Source organism: Neophocaena asiaeorientalis, unplaced genomic scaffold, assembly GCF_003031525.2.
Source record: "Neophocaena asiaeorientalis asiaeorientalis breed wild unplaced genomic scaffold, Neophocaena_asiaeorientalis_V1.1 scaffold629, whole genome shotgun sequence".
NCBI lineage: Eukaryota > Metazoa > Chordata > Mammalia > Artiodactyla > Phocoenidae > Neophocaena > Neophocaena asiaeorientalis.
The window spans coordinates 4,688,828-4,708,083 of NW_020175468.1; the positions used below are offsets into that span (position 1 = coordinate 4,688,828).

A 19,256-nucleotide genomic window follows, 5' to 3' on the forward strand; every position below is an offset into this window, starting at 1 on the left:
TAATTAGGACTAATTAAGACTCCTCCTTTGGAGATGCCACCCAGGTGTGTGACGTCACGGAGGAGGGCGGTGACGTTAGCCGAAGCGGGCGTGGAAACCCACGCAAGCTCCGCGAGCTGCCGTTTAACGGCACCACCCTCTGCCACTTACTTTCGCCGTATATTTGCATATTCATCGGAACGGACGTCGGAGCGTCAGCGTTGACGTGGTGTCGTCACGGAGCGCCCCTGCAGTTCCCAATAGGGCGTACGCACGTACGTAGGCACGCACAGCGACGAGCGGGCGCGGGAGGAGGGAGAGATCGGAGGCGCCCCTCCCAGTCAGCAAGGTTGCGCATGCCCCTTGCAACCGCCAAGATGGTGGTGGGCGCGTTCCCTATGGCGAAGCTGCTATACCTGGGCATCCGGCAGGTCAGCAAGCCACTTGCCAACCGCATTAAGGAAGCCGCCCGCCGAAGCGAGTTCTTCAAGACCTATATCTGCCTCCCGCCAGCTCAGCGTGAGTCTGACCCCACGTCCCTCCAACCTTCCCATTCTCTAACCCCTTTCAGGTGGTTGCTCAGGAGGTGGACTTCTGTTCATGACCAATCACAGCCCGAACCGGCAAAGTCTTTCAGCCAGTAGGGATGGTCCCTGGGAGAGGGGCATGCGGGTAGCCCAATAGTAAGAAAGGGCATGGGGTTAAGGGCGGGGCAGGGCGCCCGCGCTTGAGTTGGGAATACTAGCCAATAGAGGAAAAGAGCGCGTGGAGACTGACGTCTAGACGGACCAATAACCTGGGGAATGGGAGTGATTTGGGCGGGGCATTCCAGGGCTGAGAGGAGCCGGGGGAGACCGGAGCTCCGGTCGTTTGACCAAATGGGCCCGTTTGCCAGACTATCCGTGGGAGGGTTCGCTCTGAAGACTACACCTCGTGCCTCAGTTTCCCTCCCGTCCTGGGAGTTGAGAGGTGCTTATGTATCATCCGTTTAGGACATTCATTGGTTTGCCCCAGTTATACTCCGGGAAATAGACCTGTGTAGAGGCGTGGCTCGGGGCGAAGTCTGGGGTCTAGGGGCATGACCTGGGAATCCGGCTAAAGGAGTAATTTTAACTAGAGTGAACATTTGTCCATCTATTCATTAATCCACTCATACTCCGTATTTGTTCGTCCATTCATTCAGTAGACAGACCATGCTGGCTTTTTCTGGGCTGGGAGACACATTTATGACCCATCACTGTCACCCCAGAGTGGTCAGGACGGTGTGAACTCCAGAGCTCAGAAAGACCTCCTGACCCGGGGGCGTGGGGTCAGGAAGGCTGTCTAGACGAGGGCTGCCTGAGCTGAGATCTGAAGGGCATAGTAAACATTCAAACTATGAGCTACTGTCAAAAGGCGATCTATGTGCTGTGGGCCTGTGGGAGCACAAAGTATGGAAATTTAACGTAATTTGCTGGGTCAGGGAACCACCAGTAATCCATCTGTTACTTCATTTAGTTAGTGTTTACTGAGCGTCTGCTTTGTACCTGGCCTTGTGCTGGGCAGTGATGGTGAAACAGCAGGAATCAAGCTAGCCCCAGTCTCTGCCCCCAAGGAACTCACAGTCAGCTGGGGACAGACCCATCCTTCAAGGTGACGACCCAGAGTGGGCAGAGCTTGCGTGGGGGATCCCACTGGACGCCTGATCTGACATGGGGTTCAGGGAGGGCTTCCTGGCAGAGGAGACCTCTGGGCTGGGAACTGAAGGGTGAGGAGAGTCTCACCAGACAACACAGGGACAGGGATGATGTTGAGGGCGAGGGAGGAGCATGTGCAAAGGCCAGATGGTTACAGGGAGCACACTTTTCTTCCTTACAAGTTTGGATGCTTAAAATTTGCTTTCCAGGGCTTGGAATTCTTGGTCTTTTGGTGTTTGGTCGGTCCTCTGCCAGAGCTGCAGATCTTAGAACGGAGAAGTGTTGGATTACAGTTTCTGAAGTGCTTCCATATAAGCTCTCTCATTTGAGCCTCACACTCTTTTTTTGTCCCCATGTCAGGGAGGGGAAATGACTTCCCCCAGTTTATAGAAGAGAAAACTGAAGCCTGAGAGCAGAGGGGAATTGCTGAGGTCACACGTGGAGTTAGTGCCAGAGGCTGACTCAAATCCTGCGTTCGGGATTCCCAGAGCTGGTTCCTGTTTCCTGCGTCTGTCTTTCTCCCAAGCACTGTGATGTGTCTCAGCGTTGTGGTTTAGAAAGTGGCTGCTTGAGTCAGACTGACATGGGTTCCAATCTGGCGCACACACACACACACACACACACACACACACACACACACACACACACGCACCCCGTCCCCTCCTCAGCCAGGTGATTTTGGGCAGGTCACTAACCCCTCTGAGCTTCAGTTTCCTCCTCTGTACAGTGAGTATTATATAATAGTGGCATTTAATGGGCACTCACTTTGTGCCAGGCAGTCTGCTGAGAACTTCACAGCATTAAGTCCCCACCAATTATTATGAGGTAGACATCGTTATTATTCCTATTTTGTGTATATGCTACATATGCATTTATGCTATAAATAATACTTACCTCATCAAGTTGTTGTGAGGAGTAATGGATGTAAAGTGATAGGTCAGTGCACGGCTGTTGATGTTATGGATACAGCTGAGAAGAAAAAGTAAAAAATTTTGTCTTCGGGGACCTTGCGTTCTTGGCGTGGGGGGAAGCCAGACAATAAAGAAAACAGTTAAAATGTAAAGTTAGATATTGGATAGCACTAATTGCTCTGGAGAAAACGTCAGGGATGCAGGAGGAGGAGTATTTGGGGGACGGTTGTGAAGTTTAGATAGGATTACCAGGGAGACCTCACTGAAAATATGAGAGGAGGGAGCACGCAGTGCGGGCATCTGGGGGAGGAGCTTTCTAGCCCAAAGTTTCCACAAGTGCGAAGACCCTGAGGTGAGTGTGCGCCTGGCCTGTTTGATGAGCATCGAGGAAGCCAGTGTGGCTGAACAGTGAGACTGAGTGGAGACTGAGGGCCGAGAAGGTGGTGGGAAGGGGGCAGATCGTGCAGGGCCTGTGGGCCACCACAGACGCTTTGGCTTTACTCTGAGTGGATGGGACTCATCTGGAGGGTCTGAGCAGAGGACGGATGGGATCTGAGTTCTATTTTAATAGGATCCTTTTAGCAATCATAGGGTGAGCGTGGATGCAGGGAAGACATGACTACAGTAGTCCAGGTGGGAGGTGAGTGGGGAGGAGGGGTCAGATCCCAGAGACAATTTTTTCCCCAACTGCTTCTTTTTAAAATTTCAAACCTGGGGCCTCCCTGGTGGCGCAGTGGTTGAGAGTCCGCCTGCCGATGCAGGGGACACGGGTTCGTGCCCCGGTCTGGGAAGATCCCACATGCCGCGGAGCGGCTGGGCCCGTGGGCCATGGCCACTGAGCCTGCGCGTCCGGAGCCTGTGCTCCGCAACGGGAGAGGCCACAGCAGTGAGAGGCCCGAGTACCGCAAAAAAAAAAAAAAAAGTTTCAAACCCTGAGAAAAGTTGAAAGAAAGAATGGTATGGTCATCAGGTATATGCCGTTCAACACCTAGTTCATCTCTTATTAGTCTTTAGCAGATCTGCTTTGTCTTCACCACCATATATGTATGCGTGTATGAATGTATACACACAATCTTTTTTTTTTCTGAACAATTTGAAAATAAGTTTTGGAGAGGCTTCTAAACTCCTAAATACTTCAGTCTGTATCTTCTAAGAACAAAGACATTCTATATGACACAGAACCAATGTCACACCTGAGAAATTTAACATTGATAATAATATTGATGACAGTATTGTTTAATATACAGCTCATATCTAATATATAGCTCATATTCTGGTCCCCCAAATGTCCTTTTAGCTGTTTATTATTATTATTTTTAACCTAGGGTCAGCTCAAGGATCATGCACTGCATTTGATAATCATGCCTCTTTAGTGTCCTTTAATCTACAGCAGGCTGGGCAATCTGGCTCACTGCCTGTCTTTGTAAATAAAGTTTTATTGGAACACAGCCCTGCCCATTCGTTGTACATTGTCTGTGGATGCAGAGTCGGGTTTCCATGGCCCACAAATCTAAAATACTTGCTCTGTAGCCCGTAGCAGAAAAAGGTTGCTGGCCCTCCTCTATAAAAGTTGTCCTTTCTTGTTTTTTGTGACATTGACATTGGAAAGGGTCCAAGCCAGTTGTCCCATAGTGTCCCGCAATCTGGGGTTTTCTGATTGCTTTCTCTGATTTGATTCACGTTGGGCATATTTGGCAGGAACACCACAGAACACCTAAGGACATCACCTCAGGGGGCTCCTGATGTCTGTTTGTTCCGTCATTTGTGGCGGTACCTTGGATCCCTTGGTTAAGGTGGTGACTGCTAAAAGAACCTTTCCTTTTCCCCTTAGTAATGAATAAGCAGTAGATTTGTTTGAAAGGTAGTGGCGGCAGGATTTCCTGTGGATTGGGTGTGACAGGCCGACTGGAAGAGGGGCAGGCTGGACGGAAAGTACCAGGGGCTCAGTGGGGGACAGGTTTGGTTGGAGACGCTTTTCGACGTTGGTATGCCCTGACTTCTCATATTCACACTTTTTATTTTTAATTAATTAATTTATTAAAAATTTTTTATTTTATTTTTGGCTGCGTTGGGTCTTTGTTGCTGTGTGTGGGCTTTCTCTAGTTGTGGCGAGCTGGGGCTACTCTTCGTTGTGGTGTGCGGGCTTCTCACTGCGGTGGCTTCTTTTGTTGCGGAGCACAGGCTCTAGGCACGTGGGCTCCAGAGCTCAGGCTCAGTAGTTGCAGTAGTTGTGGCGCACAGGCTTAGTTGCTCCGCGGCATGTGGGATCTTCCTGGACCAGGGCTCGAACCCGTGTCGCGTGCATTGGCAGGAGGATTCTTAACCACTGCGCCACCAGGGAAGTCCCTTCCGGGGCAAGTTATTTAACTTCTCTGGTTAAATTGTATCTGTAAATTATATCATTATAACTCATATTCCATGAGTTTATATATCCATAAAGCATTAGACGGTGCCTGGCTCTTAAGTGCTGCATAATTGTTTGTTGAATGTGTAGAGATATCAGGCACCATTATTATTTTGATCATCATCGTCATCTTAATACTAAACTTTCTAGTGCATTCCTTCTCTGGTGGCCTGTTGCAGCCAAGCAGTCAGTACTTCAGGCCTCTAGGTGGCGTTGGTCCCTCTTCCTCAGTTAGACCTCACAGGCTCACCACAAGCAGAAGGGTCTGGGCTCTCCCATGAACATTTCTAACTAGCGCGGGGCAATTATTATGTTTGTCTGGTCAGAAGCTGGGATTGGAGTAAAGAAAAGTGAGAAAGGCAAACAGAGAGGGCAATGTGGCTGAGTAGAGAGTCTCCTATGACGTAATGCTTCCTAAAATATTTAAAGCATCCTTTGAAATGCAGGGTTGTAACCTGCAATGAAGAAAAGCGACTCCTCCCAGAGCAAGGAGAAAGCGAGAGCAAAGAGCCAAGGAGCGGAGGGAGCGCTGAAGCCTCCTGGTGCTCTGGGGACATTGACAGATTCACATGGCCTTGGGGACAGAGGACCACCTTGTGAACAGCCAGGTCCTGGGGAAGGTACCCCTCAGGGGAAGTGTGAACTAAAAAAAAATCCCATCCTGCAAAGATACACAGCCTTACATCTAGGTAGAGATTGAAAAAGTTTTCCTCTGAGAATTGTCTGTCCCTCATGTGGGTTTGAGGCTTCAGTTATACTCTTTGGAAGGTCCTCGAAACAGTAGGCTGAGAATGAACCCGGATCTGTGTGCCCCTAAGTACCTGGCCAGGACAAACATAAACCCTCCCTGGAGGAGCCCCACCCTCTGCCTGGGCCTTGGAGAATTCCTTCAGGTAGAGTTCTGGCACATATGAGCTCATGATAAAAAAAATTATGTGCCGTACAGAGAAGCAGGCACCATGGTCGAGAGTCAGCAGACACAAAATAGGGCAGGTCAAGACCCGCAAACAAACAAACAGACAAACAAAAAAGACCCGCAATCATTGTGGATGTGGGAATGATCAGATATGGATATAAAATAGCTCTGTTTATATATGAAAAGGATAAAATAGGACAGATATAAAAACATGAATGAGTACAATCAAAAATCACCAGGAAGTTGCAAAAAGAGCTAAATAGAACTTCGAGAAGTGACAGATACAATTGAAGTTCAGAGCTCGACAGAACTAAAGAAACACCAGACTAAATACAGCTGCTAAGAGGATTGGTGAGGTGAAAGGTAGATGCCCTGTAGGGAAAAATGTGAGCTTTGTGGCATGCTCCCCTCAGCTGCCCAGGATCCTGATTGGTCCACCTGGGGAAGGAAGGGCTGGACACTTTATTTTTTTATCTATTTTTTATTCTTTTGGCTGTGCCACTCAACATGAAGGATCTTCCCCATCCAGGGATCAAACCCGTGCCCCCTGCGTTGGGAGCATGGAGTCTTAACAACGGGACGGCCAGGGAAGTCAGGGACTTTTTTTTTTTTTTTTTAATTTATTCGGCTGTGTTGGGTCTTAGTTGTGGCACGCGAGCTCTTCATTGGGGTGCACGGGCTTCTCTCTAGTTGTGGTGTGCGGGCTCCAGAGTGCATGGGCTTAGTTGTACCGCGGCCTGTGGGATCTTAGTTCCCTGACCAGGAATAGAGCCCGTGTCCCCTGCATTGGAAGGTGGATTCTTAACCACTGGACCACCAGGGACGTCCCCATTTTTATTTTCAGTATTTTCCAGACAGGATCCGCGTGTGCATGAGCGCTTGAAAACCACTTCCCTGGAGTCTATTTATAATCTCCAGAGTACCACATCAGTTATGTTACATGACAGCGGGCTGCTGTTGGTGACCTCCAAACAGTTTTATTATGTTCTCCTATTAAGGAAACGTTCTGACAATTCTCCCCTAGTATGAATGTGTGTGTGTGTGTGATATGAATATGTATACATAGTTATTTAGGAGTCATGAATAGTACTGACATATATTACTGTGAATATATTATGTGCATTTAAAAACATTCAAAAATTGGAAGGGATGAAATTTTTTATTTTTTGAAATTAATAATAAAATTTTTATTTTATATATTCATAGCCCTCCAAATGTTTTTGCTCTCACTAAAAATATTTTCTTATACAGGCATTGTTAATGCATTTGGAAACTCTCAGTGTAACCATCTTTTTTTTTTTTTTTTTTTTTTGTGGTACGCGGGCCTCTCACTGCTGTGGCCTCTCCCGTTGCAGAGCACAGGCTCCGGACGCGCAGGCTCAGCGGCCATGGCTCACGGGCCCAGCCCCTCCGCAGCACGTGGGATCCTCCTGGACCGGGGCACGAACCCGTGTCCCCTGCATCTGCAGGGGGACTCTCAACCACTGCGCCACCAAGGAAGCCCTGTAACCATCTTTGAGAGTCGTTTTGACATTCTTTGTGCATGGCTGGCTGTCACAGCTGGCAAAGTCCTAACTGAGGTACAGACCAGATGAGAGAAGTGTGCCGTCAGCTGAATTTAATCCCCCTGCTCAGCTTTCATTCCCACCCTTCATATGCAGAGGCGTTTGTTGGAATTTTCTCGTACTGGCCTTGTTAAATCTTCCGTCTTTGGTTTCTGAGCAGGACTCTTTAAGAAGCCCTGGTGTGAGGACTTGATTTGCAACCTGAGAATGTCCCCGGGAATCAATTTGCCCAGGCTGCAATGCGCTGAATTGACAGGAGAGGGCGCCCGTGGCAGTCCTTTAGCCTTTAGGTCCAGCGCCATGAGGATGCTGGCACCTGCGGCTGAGGGGCACTAGAGGGCTTCTCTGTAGTCCACCTGGGTGTGTCTCTGGATGCCTAGTAAAGCTTAATCTCTTCTTATTTTCACCCTCTCCTTCCTTTCTCCTCTTCTTCTTTCCCTTCTCTTCTCTTTCTTCAAACCAAACATAACCGGAAGTTGATATTTTCTTCCTATGCTCCAGAGAAACACCTTGTTTACCCTTCTTTGTTCACCTGTCCTTGAGACTCCTTGGTCTACCCCAATGTTCTCGGCCTCCCAGGATGTGCTTCTGTCTCTAACTAGGGTCTTACCCCTTGTTTCTAATTTTTGGTTCCTCCTTTGTTCCTGCTGTCCTGGCTCCAGCTGACCCCACCTCAGACCCCTAAGCCTCCACATAGCTGGTGATTTCTTCAGAGCCCCCCACTCCCCCCTCTTTCCTCAGTGATCTTCCGGCTTCCAGACCCACCTCGGTCCTGCCTTTGATGAGCACACAGCCACAGCAGCTACCTTCTACTGAAGGCCTAGTGTGTGCTGAATTCTGTGCTGTGTGTGTTGCCATTTTTATCTCTTTTCTTTTTAAAACTGAATCAAATTTTAATTTTATTTTGGGGTTTTAGGAGTTTTTTCCTCTGAAGTTTTTTGGGGGGACTTACTAAATTTACAAAAGTAATATATGCTTCTTGTGAACGAAAGAACAAGACACAAATCAGTTTGTGCTCATCTGTGATTAATCGAAAACCCAGCCAATTAATCTTACCCAAATCTTAAGTCTAAGGGATGTTTATTGTTGGTGGAGGAAGGTGGCTTTGTGGTTGTTTGGTGGCTTGGTGATGTTATTAGGGACCTGAGGACTCTTTCTGTCTCTACCATCTTGGTGCTCAGGCAGTAACTCCCCTCAAGGCCTCAAAGAGGCTACTGGAGCTCCAGGCATCGTACCTTTATACTGCAGTGTCCAAAGGGAGAAAGTGTGTGTGTGTGTGTGTGTGTGTGTGTGTGTGTGTGCGCGTGCCACGCACGCGTTTATATGTGGGACAGGGGTTCTAGGGAAATGAGAGAAAGCTCTTCAAGGAGAAAAATATTCTCCCAGAAGCCCCCAGGGGACTCCCCTCACTGCTAATTGGCCAGAATTTAGTTACATACCATCCCTTGCTATATGGGAGGGCAGGGTGGTGAATGAAAATAGCTTCTAGACTAATGGCAGGAGAGGATGGAGTTAATAAGACAGTACAGAATGATATAAAGTAGTATGAATAGTAATGAGCACTAAGGTTGTTGTAGTCTTTCTGTATATTAATTTATTCTCCCCACACCCTGTGAGGTAGATTGCCGTCCCTAACATACTTAAACAGATGAAGAAACTGGGCAGAGCTGTTAGGTAACCTGCCTGAGGGCACACAGGTGCTGAGTGGTAGAGCTAGGACCAGATCGTCTGGTTTTACTTTGCACTCCCCGTGCTCAACCCCATCCCCAGTCTCTGCAGTCAGCCATGCTGAATCTCCCACTAGATAGTTAATTCATGTACAAGCCTTGAATGCACCAACATCCCTGCCAGCCAGGGTTTATGATCCCCATTTTGAAAAAGAGGAAGTGGGGGTGCGGAGAGGTTGAGAAGCTTCCCCAAGCTCACACAGCATGTAAGTAGCAGGGCCAGAACTTGAATCCAGGAACACCCGACTCTAGAGTGCACTAAGCTCTTAGCCTCGTTTGCTGCTTCCCTTGTGCCTCTTTTTTTTTTTTTTTTTATACTGGATGTTTATTTATTTATTTATTGGAGTATAGTCACTTTACAATGTTGTGTTTGTTTCTACTGTACAGCAAAATGAATCAGCTATACGTATACATATATCCCCTCTTTTTTGGATTTCCTTCCCATTTAGGTCACCGTAGAGCATTGAGTAGAGTTCCCTGTGCTATACAGCAGGTTCTCATGAGTTGTCTCTTTTATACATAATATCAATAGTGTATATGTGTCAATTCCCATCTCCCAATTCATCCCACCCCCCGTTCCCCCTTGGTATCCATACGTTTGTTCTCTACATCTGTGTCTCTATTTCCACTTTGCAGATAAGATCATCTATACCCTTGTGCCTCTTAAATCCCCACAGATGCCTTCTGTACTAAGTTAAGTTGTACAGAGTCTCCAGATATGGGCAGGGAGTAGAAGTGGGATTATTTTCTGGGACAAGGACTTGCTTCAGTCCATTAAGCAGCTGTATAATTGACTCATTCAACAAATCTTAATTTAGTGCCTGCTGTCTGCTAGGAACTATCCTAGGAGGTATGACTAACAACACAAAAGACGCTCCTCTCATGGAGCTCACATTTGAAAGTATTAGTTACCTGTGTAGTGACTCCAGGGCACAGAGAGGTCCTTCTTCCCAGGGTGAATCTCAGTGGTCCAACTTGGGTCACATCCCCATCCCCGAGCCAGTCACTATGGGCCGGGAATGCAGTGCTCTGATTGGTCAGTCTGAAGGATTGGGTTAACCCCTGCGAAATCCTTTGGACCCAGAGTGCGGGAGATGGGAGTCCTGCACTGAGAGACAGAACCAATCATGTTTCCTCTGGTGACTGGTGGGCTGCGCATCACTGCTGTCTCTGGGCAGTCATGGAGGATGGGACCAGGTTCACCAGAGGAGGCTCCCGCCCTGCTTGTAGCAGCGCAAGTCTGTTAACACCTGGAGCATTGTTGGGGCCAGCTTTCAACTGGCTGGAACCCATCCAGGAAAGGGCAGCCAGCACAGGGACTGGCTCGAAGCTGTGTTTACTCTGAATAGTAATTTTGTAACTGATGACAATAGTTTTTATTTATTATGCTTTCTGTGATCTCAACAAAATATATGAACCACCTTATTAGGGAGTTTATATGATCGTCCTGGTTGTATGAGTGGGGAAATAGCCCAGAGACCAGGAAGTTCCCTGAGGCAACACTGAACAAGAAATCAAGCCTACTGGCTCCCAAGCTCCTCCTCTTACATTTAGTTGTTAATATTTGATTTTTTGCGTATTATTTATTGAAGTACCGTATCTATACAGTATAATACTAAAGTTTAATAAAGATCTGTAGTTTAATGAGTATTAACAAATGCATATGCCCGTATAACCAACACTCAAGATATAAAACATTTCCATCACCCTGGGAGAAGTTCCTTCCTTTCCCGTTCTGTCATCCTGTATGACTTCTCTCACTATAGATTAGTTTTACCTGTTGTTAAACTTCGTATAAATGGAATCATGCAGTATGAACCTTATGTCTAGCTTTTGTTCACAAGATGCCTTTGAGATATTTCCTTGTTGCTGCATGTATCAGTGGTTCATTTCTTTTATTCCAATACATATACGAATATCCTACACTTTGTTTATCCATTCTCTTAATCATTTGGGTTTCCAGTTTTTTTGGTTATTACGAGTAAAACTGCTGTGAACACTCTTGTACAAGTCTTTATGTAGACATATGCTTTTATTTCTCTTGGTTCAGTACATCGGAGTAAAATTTCTGAGTTATATGGTAAAGGTGTGTTTAATCTTACAAGAAACTACCAACGAGTTTTACAAAGTGGTTCCAGTTACTCTGCATCCTTGCCAATATTTAATGTTTTCACGGTTAATTTTAGCTATTACAGTCGGTGTAAAAAGGCAACTCATTTGCTTTTTTCCTGGGGAATGGTAATACTGAGTACTTTTTCGTGTGATAATAAATAAGCATTTGTTACCTCACACAGTTCCTGAGAATTAGGCATTTAGGAGTGGCCAAGTGAGTGGCTTTGGCTCAGAGTCTCTCAAAATGAAGGCTCACCTGGCACTGAAGGATCTGCTTCCAAGGTGACTCACTCACCTAGTTGTTGGTAGAAGAACTCAGTTCTTCACTGGCTGTTGACTCAGTTGCTTTCCACGTGGACCTCTCCTTAGGGCTACCCGTGACCTAGCAGCTGGCTTCCCTCAAAGAGAGTAATCCAGAAGTGAAAGTGACCGAGACTGAAGAAGCAGTGTCTTTATAATGTAATTTTGGAATTGACATACTACCACTTCTGATCACATTGTGTTGATCGTACAGACCAACCCTGGTACACTGTGGGAAGGGACTATACAGAGGTGTAAGTACCAGGAGACAGGGGTTGTTGGGGGCCATCTTGGAGGTTGGCTACCATAATTCTACTAACTATCATGAGTTTAAATGATCGATTTTTTCTTAAAGAATATTAAACCAATCTTATATTCTTGTATAAACCCCACTTGGTCATGGCGTAGTATCCTTTTAATATACGCTGACTTTGATTTGCTAATATTTTCCAAAAGATTTTTGTATCTGTAGTCACGAGTGATATAGTCTGTAATTTTTTTTCTCGTAATGTTTTTCTCAGGTTTTAATATCACGGTTTGGCTGACCTCATAAAACAATTGGGAGAATGTTCCCTCATTTTCTATAAGATTTTGTGTAAAATTGGAATTATTTATTCCTCAAATATTTGATGTAAATGTCCAGCTTGGCTTGTAGTTTTTTTTAAGGGAAGATTTTTAATAACTGATACAATCTCTGTAGTAGTTATAGGACTCTTCAGATTTTCTGTTCCTTCTTGTGTCAGTTTCCATAAATTATGTTTTTCAAGATATATGTCACTTCATATAAGTTGTTGAATTTATTGGGATACAGTTGTGCATCGTGTTCCTTTGGTATCCTTGTAATATCTGTAGCATCTCTAGTGATGTCTCCTCTGTCATTCCTGATAGTGACAATTTATGTTTGCTTTTTTCTTTATTCTTGAATACTGATCCTGCTAGTGGTTTATCAAAGTATGTTTCAAAGAATCACCTTTTAGCTAATTTTTAATAACTGATATAATCTCTGTAGTAGTTATAGGACTCTTCAGATTTTCTGTTCCTTCTTGTGTCAGTTTCCATAAATTATGTTTTTCAAGATATATGTCACTTCATATAAGTTGTTGAATTTATTGGGATACAGTTGTGCATCGTGTTCCTTTGGTATCCTTGTAATATCTGTAGCATCTCTAGTGATGTCTCCTCTGTCATTCCTGATAGTGACAATTTATGTTTGCTTTTTTCTTTATTCTTGAATACTAATCCTGCTAGTGGTTTATCAAAGTATGTTTCAAAGAATCACCTTTTAGCTGTGTTATTTTCCTTTTATTTTTCTGTTTCCTATTTCATTGATTTCCACTCTTATCCTTATTATTTTTTTCTATTTACCTTGTGTTTAACTTGCTCTTTTTTTAGTTAGATAGAATCTTAGATTATTGCTTTTTCAGTCTTCCTTCTTTTCTTAATATAAGCACTTAAATATAAATTTCCCTCTAGCACTACTTTAGTTGTGTTCCATAAAATTTGACACATTGTGTCTTTTCTTAAAAATTATTTATTTATTTATTTTTAGCTGTGTTGGGCCTTCGTTGCTGTGTGCGGGCTTTCTCTAGTTGTTGTGAGCGGGGCTACTCTTTGTTGTAGTGCGTGGGCTTCTCATGGCAGTGGCTTCTCGTTGTGGAGCATGGGCTCTAGGTACACGGGCTTCAGTAGTTGTGGCACGCGGGCTCAGTAGTTGTGGCTCATGGGCTTAGTCGCTCCACGGCATGTGGGATCTTCCCGGACCAGGGCTCGAACCCATGTCTCCTGCATTGGCAGGCAGATTCTTACCACTGCGCCACCAGGGAAGTCCCACATTATGTCTTTATTGTCATTCAGTTCTGTATATTTTTTAGTTTCTCTTGTGATGTCTTCTTTGACCCCTGGGTTATTTAGAAGTGAGTTGTTTAGTTTCCAAATATTGGGGCCTTTTTAGATTTCTCACTGTTATGATTTCCAATTTAGTTCCATCATGGTCAGTAATAATGCGTGTGGTAGAAAAATTCAGGTGGTACGAGAGGAAATACGATGAAAAGTACATACCTTCTTATCCCTATCAGCCTGCCTGTCTTCCTTCTTTTCTTTGTTCATTAAGAAAGATTTATCAAATGCCTACTACTTGCCAAGCGCTGGGGATACAGCTGTTTAAAAAGAGACCCATGTCTCTGCTGCCCTTTAGAGTTGAGTTCTCCTGATAAGAGACAGATAGTAAATAAGAAAGTAAATGGACTTCCCTGGTGGCGCAGTGGTTAAGAATCCGCCTGCCAATGCAGGGGACACGGGTTCGAGCCCTGGTCCAGGAAGATCCCACATGCCTCGGAGCAACTAAGCCCATGCGCCACAACTGCTGAGCCTGTGCTCTAGAGCCCACAAGCAACAACTACTGAGCCCGCGAGCCACAACTGCTGAAGCTCGCACGCCTAGAGCCCATGCTCCGCAACAAGGGAAGCCACTGCAATGAGAAGCCCGCACACTGCAACGAAGAGTAGCCCCTGGTCACCGCAACTAGAGAAAGTCCACGCAGAGCAACGAAGACCCAACACAGCCCAAAATAAATAAATAAATTTATTTAAAAAAGAAAAAAGAAAGTAAATATGTTACATGTTAAGTGGTACTAAGGGAAAAAGGAAGCAGGAAAGAAGGATTAGGTGTAATGGGAGAAGGTATTCGCTCTATTAGAGTGGGTTTAGGAAGCCTTCTCTGAGGAGGTGATTACAGAGACTTGAGTAAAATGAGGAAGTATGGATGTTTGGAGAGTAGTGTTTCAGGCATAAGGTACAGTAAGTGCAAAGGCCCTGAGGCTAGAGCATGCCTGCTGGGTTCCAGGAACAGTGAGGAGGCCTGTGTGGCTGGGGAAGAGGGTGATGGGAAGAGTAGGGAAGGTCAGAGGTTAGAAAGGAAACCACCACAGGTCACTCCCCAGATACCCTCCAGAGGTGTTCTGTGCATACAAGAACATGCATATGTGTAACTCACAGAAAAGGTTGTGTGCTGTTCACCTCACTTTGTGCCCTATTGTTTTCCTCTTTAACTACATAACCTTGAAAATTCATCCCACATTCTTTTTCATAGCCCTTGGTACTTAGTGTGATCGTACCAGGCCCCTGTTGGTGTACGTTTAGGTTATTTCTGGGTTATGCTCTCCCAAAGAATGCTACCTTCAGTATTCCAGTCTATGTGGCACTTGGCAGGCAGCCTTCATGCTGTTGTACGTGAATCCACCCCAACTCCCCGTACTCCTGCAAGGAGAGTTTTAAGGGAATCCTTTCCAGAGCTCTAGCTTCACCTGACTTGCCTGAGGAATCTGCTGGGTTTCCTCCCTCCCTCACTCCGTCTTCCTTTCTTTCCTTCCTTCCTTCCTTCCTTCCTTCCCTCCCTTTCCGATGGTTCTGCTCCCAAGAAAAGAAATTATGGGAGAAGTATGAAAAGAAAGGCAAATCGCCTCTCCCTTCTTGGTGATGCATTGCCCCAGGTATAAAAACAACCAGCAGGGCTTCCCTGGTGGCGCAGTGGTTGAGAGTCTGCCTGCCGATGCAGGGGACACGTGTTCGTGTCCTGGCCCGGGAAGATCCCACATGCCGCGGAGTGGCTGGGCCTGTGAGCCATGGCCGCTGAGCCTGGGCGTCCGGAGCCTGTGCTCCACAACAGGAGAGGCCACAGCAGTGAGAGGCCCGCATACTGCAAAAAAAAAAATAATAATAAAAATTAAGGTTTGATTAAATATATTATCTTTAAAAAAAAATCAAGGACAGCGAGGAATTAATTTGCTGTATTATTTTTCAAAGAAAGTTGATTTCTGCTTATAAAAGTAACACCTGTTCAGTGCAGGAGACCTATCTTGCCTCTTTCTGTGATGTTGGCGTGCTGTTGTATATACACATTCATGGGTGTACACTTCTAGGAATTTTCCCCTCAGTGCTCCTTGAAACTCCTGTCTCTCAATATTTGTCAAGAAGGGGTGATGGGGCTTCCCTGGTGGCGCAGTGGTTGGGAGTCTGCCTGCTGATGCAGGGGACATGGGTTCGTGTCCCGGTCTGGGAAGATCCCACATGCCGTGGAGCGGCTGGGCCCGTGAGCCAAGGCCGCTGAGCCTGCGTGTCCGGAGCCTGTGCTCTGCAACGGGAGAGGCCACAACAGTGAGAGGCCTGCGTACCGAAAACAAAAACAAAAACAAAAACTTTACAAGGGCAGTAACCGTTCTACCAAAAAGAGCTGACTCAAAACTTGGCAGGGAAAGGAGAAGGGAGATGCATGCAAGGCTGAGAATTCCAAAAAAGTTGAAATGATGAGGGGAGAGATCTCCCAAAAGACCCTGGAGTACACGGGAGGTCTGTACCACCACAGCAGTGTTTTCCCTTGGAGAGGATGGGGGAGGAGTCCTCACTTGGCTGCAAACTCTGGAGACTCAGTGCTGGGGCTCGGGATCAGGGCTCCCCAGAGAGCATCACGGGGAGGCGTCGCACCACTCCCCCAGGCACCCGAAGCAGTCCCGGGACTGCGTGGCGTTGGCGCCGCGTGTGTCCTTCAGCCATTCCCGGAAGAGGTCTTCATCTTTCTTTAGCACCAGAAACTAGCCAAGAACCACGTGGGCCTTGTCAAAGCCCCTTTCCTCCAGCTTCTTGCCCAGGACTTTGCCAGCGCCGGCTAGGCTGCCCACTGGCTTTTTCCCCATGGGCTCTGCCACGAAATCTCAGTGCTTTTGGGAAATTGTCATCTTTTAAATATTCTTTTTTTTTTAAATTTTATTTTATTTGGCCATACCACAAAGCATACGGGCTCTTAGTTCGCTGACCAAGGATCGAACCCGTGTGCCCTGCCTTGGGAGCGTGGAGTCTTAACCACTGGACCACCAGGGAAGTCCTGGGAAGTTGTCATCTTGTTCAGGCTTAATCCACAGCTCCAGTCCCCGTAACAGCTTCTTCCGCCACCCGACTCTCCCACCGATACCTCAACCCACTCCGGATCCATCTTATTTTCTTTCCTAGTTGTCCAGTTGTCCCAACAGCACTGATTGAATAAAGCGTCTTTTTATCACCAAGCTGATATGTTTTTATACCTCAGACTTTTCATTTTTGGTCTCATTCTTTCAACATATCTCCTATGAGTATCTTCTCTATACCTGTGCTGAGTGCTGGGGACACAGGGCTGAAACAAACCCTGTCCCTGCCTTGTTTTATTCATCCCCGTCTCATCCATGCATCCAGGACTCCCCAGAATCTTCTCTGTGCTGGGTCCTGTGCTGAGCAGCGGTGGGGACACAGCCCTGCCCTCATGGGTCTCACAATTCAGAGGGGAGACAGGCCCTTCTCCAGACGATCCAGAGAGGTCAGTGGGTCAGTGCTGGGCTGGGAAAGCCTGGAGGGGAGCTTAGCCAGTCTGTGGGTTTGGGGAGGGCTTTTGGGAGAAGGGGATATAGCAGAGCTCAAGGAGAAGTGAGCCAAAGTGGAAAGACAGAGGCACAGGTAACAGCATGTGCAAGGGTCAAGGTCTGAACGAGGGGAATCAGAAGAGGCTGGTGGGGCTGAAATGTAGACGGTGGGGCTGAAAGTGGCAAGAAGAGAGACTGGATGGCCATCCAAGGACAGACCACACAGGGCCATGTTAATACATTTGGACTTGATTCTGAAGGCAGCAGGGACAATATGTCATGATGACAAAAGAAATCAAGAACAGGGCTTCCCTGGTGGTGCAGTGGTTGAGAGTCCGCCTGCCGATGCAGGGGACACGGGTTTGTGCCCTGGTCCGGGAAGATCCCACATGGCGCGGAGCCTGCGCGTCTGGAGCCTGTGCTCCGCAACGGGAGAGGCCACAACAGTGAGAGGCCTGCGTACCGCAAAAAATAAATAAATAATAAAAATTAAGGTTTGATTAAATATATTATCTTTAAAAAAAAAAACCAAGGACAGCGAGGAATTAATTTGCTGTATTATTTTTCAAAGAAAGTTGATTTCTGCTTATAAAAGTAACACCTGTTCAGTGCAGGAGACCTATCTAGCCTCTTTTCTGTGATGTTGGCGTCCTGTTGTATATACACATTCATGGGTGTACACTTCTTCCAGCAATTTCTCCCTCAGTGCTCCTTGAAACTCCTGTCTCTCAATATTTGTCAAGAAGGGGTGATGACCTCACTCTGAACTCCTCCCTCAACTCTTTACAAGTGACAGAATTCTAAGCTAATGGTCAGATGCATAAAAGCTCCGGAAGTACATAGCTTCAGCCTCAGCTAGATTCAGGAACTCAGACAATTCCTGGAAGGCACAGTCCGATCCCTGGGCCCTGTGTTTCTCTGTGCTGTCTTTCTTTCTCAGGTAGTCTCTCCCTTTGGGGATCAGATGGCCTCAGTAGCTCCAGGTTCACAGCCCACTCACTAAGCAACACCAGAAGAAGGAGAGGGCCTCGTTCCTGAAATTCCAGGAAAAATCCCAGGGCTAAATGCCAGCATCTAAACATGAGGGTAGGATCGGTTTTACCTGAACAACATGAGGGAACATTGAGGGGAGGGCCCGCCTCAAAGGAGAGTCAGGGGAGGTTTCCAGAAAAAGAGAAGTGGCTGCTGGGCAGATACCCACTTCACCAGGGCTTTAGAGGGAGAGAGAGGAGGGGTCTCTGTGTTCCTGAAGAGAGGAGAGGGGGCCTGGGAGCCACGGGGATGTCCTTGGCCTAGATCTTTCCCTTCTCCCTGGATTACCAAGGTCACAGCTGAGCAGAGCCCCTTTCTGTACCTCAGTGGAAGGTGTGACCTCACTCTCATCAACTCCACCTAGGGCCACTGGGGTTGGCTCTTGACCTCTGTGCATTGGCCACCAGCCCCAGGCAAGAGGGTCAGGCGTGTTTCCCGCATGGCGCCCGCCCCCTGGGCTGTTCCTGGAGTCCCCCTGGTTCACCCTCTGCAGCTTCCTGTCAGGTTGGGGAGGAGTTCTGGATATCCTCAGCTTATCCCCGCTCTCAGAGGGACTGGTGCATGCCATCCTAGTCTGTCCTAGTTCAGCTGCCTGCACCCTGTCCCCGCCCCCCAGACACACCCACCCATGGGTGCCTAGGTCTCCTTCCTGCTGGCTCTGTCAGTTGCCTCTCAGCCATCTGCTTCCGGCCTCTGGGCCTGCCCTGGCTTGCTCCCCTCCAGGCCACCCCTCCCTCTTCCCTCTGTTCTTGTGGCTTCTGGCTTCTTCCTACCTGAATGCCATCTTAGTGGGGCTTGAGGGAAGAGCAGAGTATTTCATCTAAACAGGTTTGACCACAAATCCTGGGTCCAGGATTATTTGTTGAATTTTTGGAAAAAAATTTTAATTATCTGTCTCATTTTTGGTTTTGTTTTTAAGTTCACATGGTTTCAGGTTCACAAGAGTATGTAGGAGAAATTCTCCCTCTACTTCTGTTCCCCAGGCACCCTGTTCTCCTCCACAGAGGCAACCACTGTTATCTTGAGTATTTTCCAGAAAAAACAAAAAACAACTATGCATTTCCAAGCAGACGCTGATATGCAACGCGCCCAAAACAGTATATACTGTGCTGGTCCTCACTGCTTTTCACTGACCATGTTACATGTTATCCTGGAGAGAATTATCTATCAGCACATGAAAAACTTGTAATTTATGAGACCGTAGATAGTCCTGTAGGGTCTTTCCTGGCGTTTTTATTGTTGTCATAAACG

At 46.8% G+C, this 19,256-nt stretch overlaps 1 protein-coding gene and 1 pseudogene across 1 annotated transcript in view; one reads left to right on the forward strand and one right to left on the reverse strand.

Annotated features, from left to right (window-relative positions):
• The first annotated feature begins 160 nt into the window (after positions 1–160).
• Positions 161–19,256, forward strand: part of LOC112415656 (optic atrophy 3 protein) — a 36,569-nt gene continuing 17,473 nt past the window's right edge. Inside the window, exon 1 of the mRNA XM_024768805.1 lies at positions 161–498. Within this exon, the coding sequence (XP_024624573.1) occupies positions 336–498 (163 nt within the window). The 5' untranslated portion in view covers positions 161–335. The remainder of the gene's footprint in view (positions 499–19,256) is intronic.
• Positions 15,823–16,319, reverse strand: LOC112415287 (barrier-to-autointegration factor pseudogene; annotated as a pseudogene).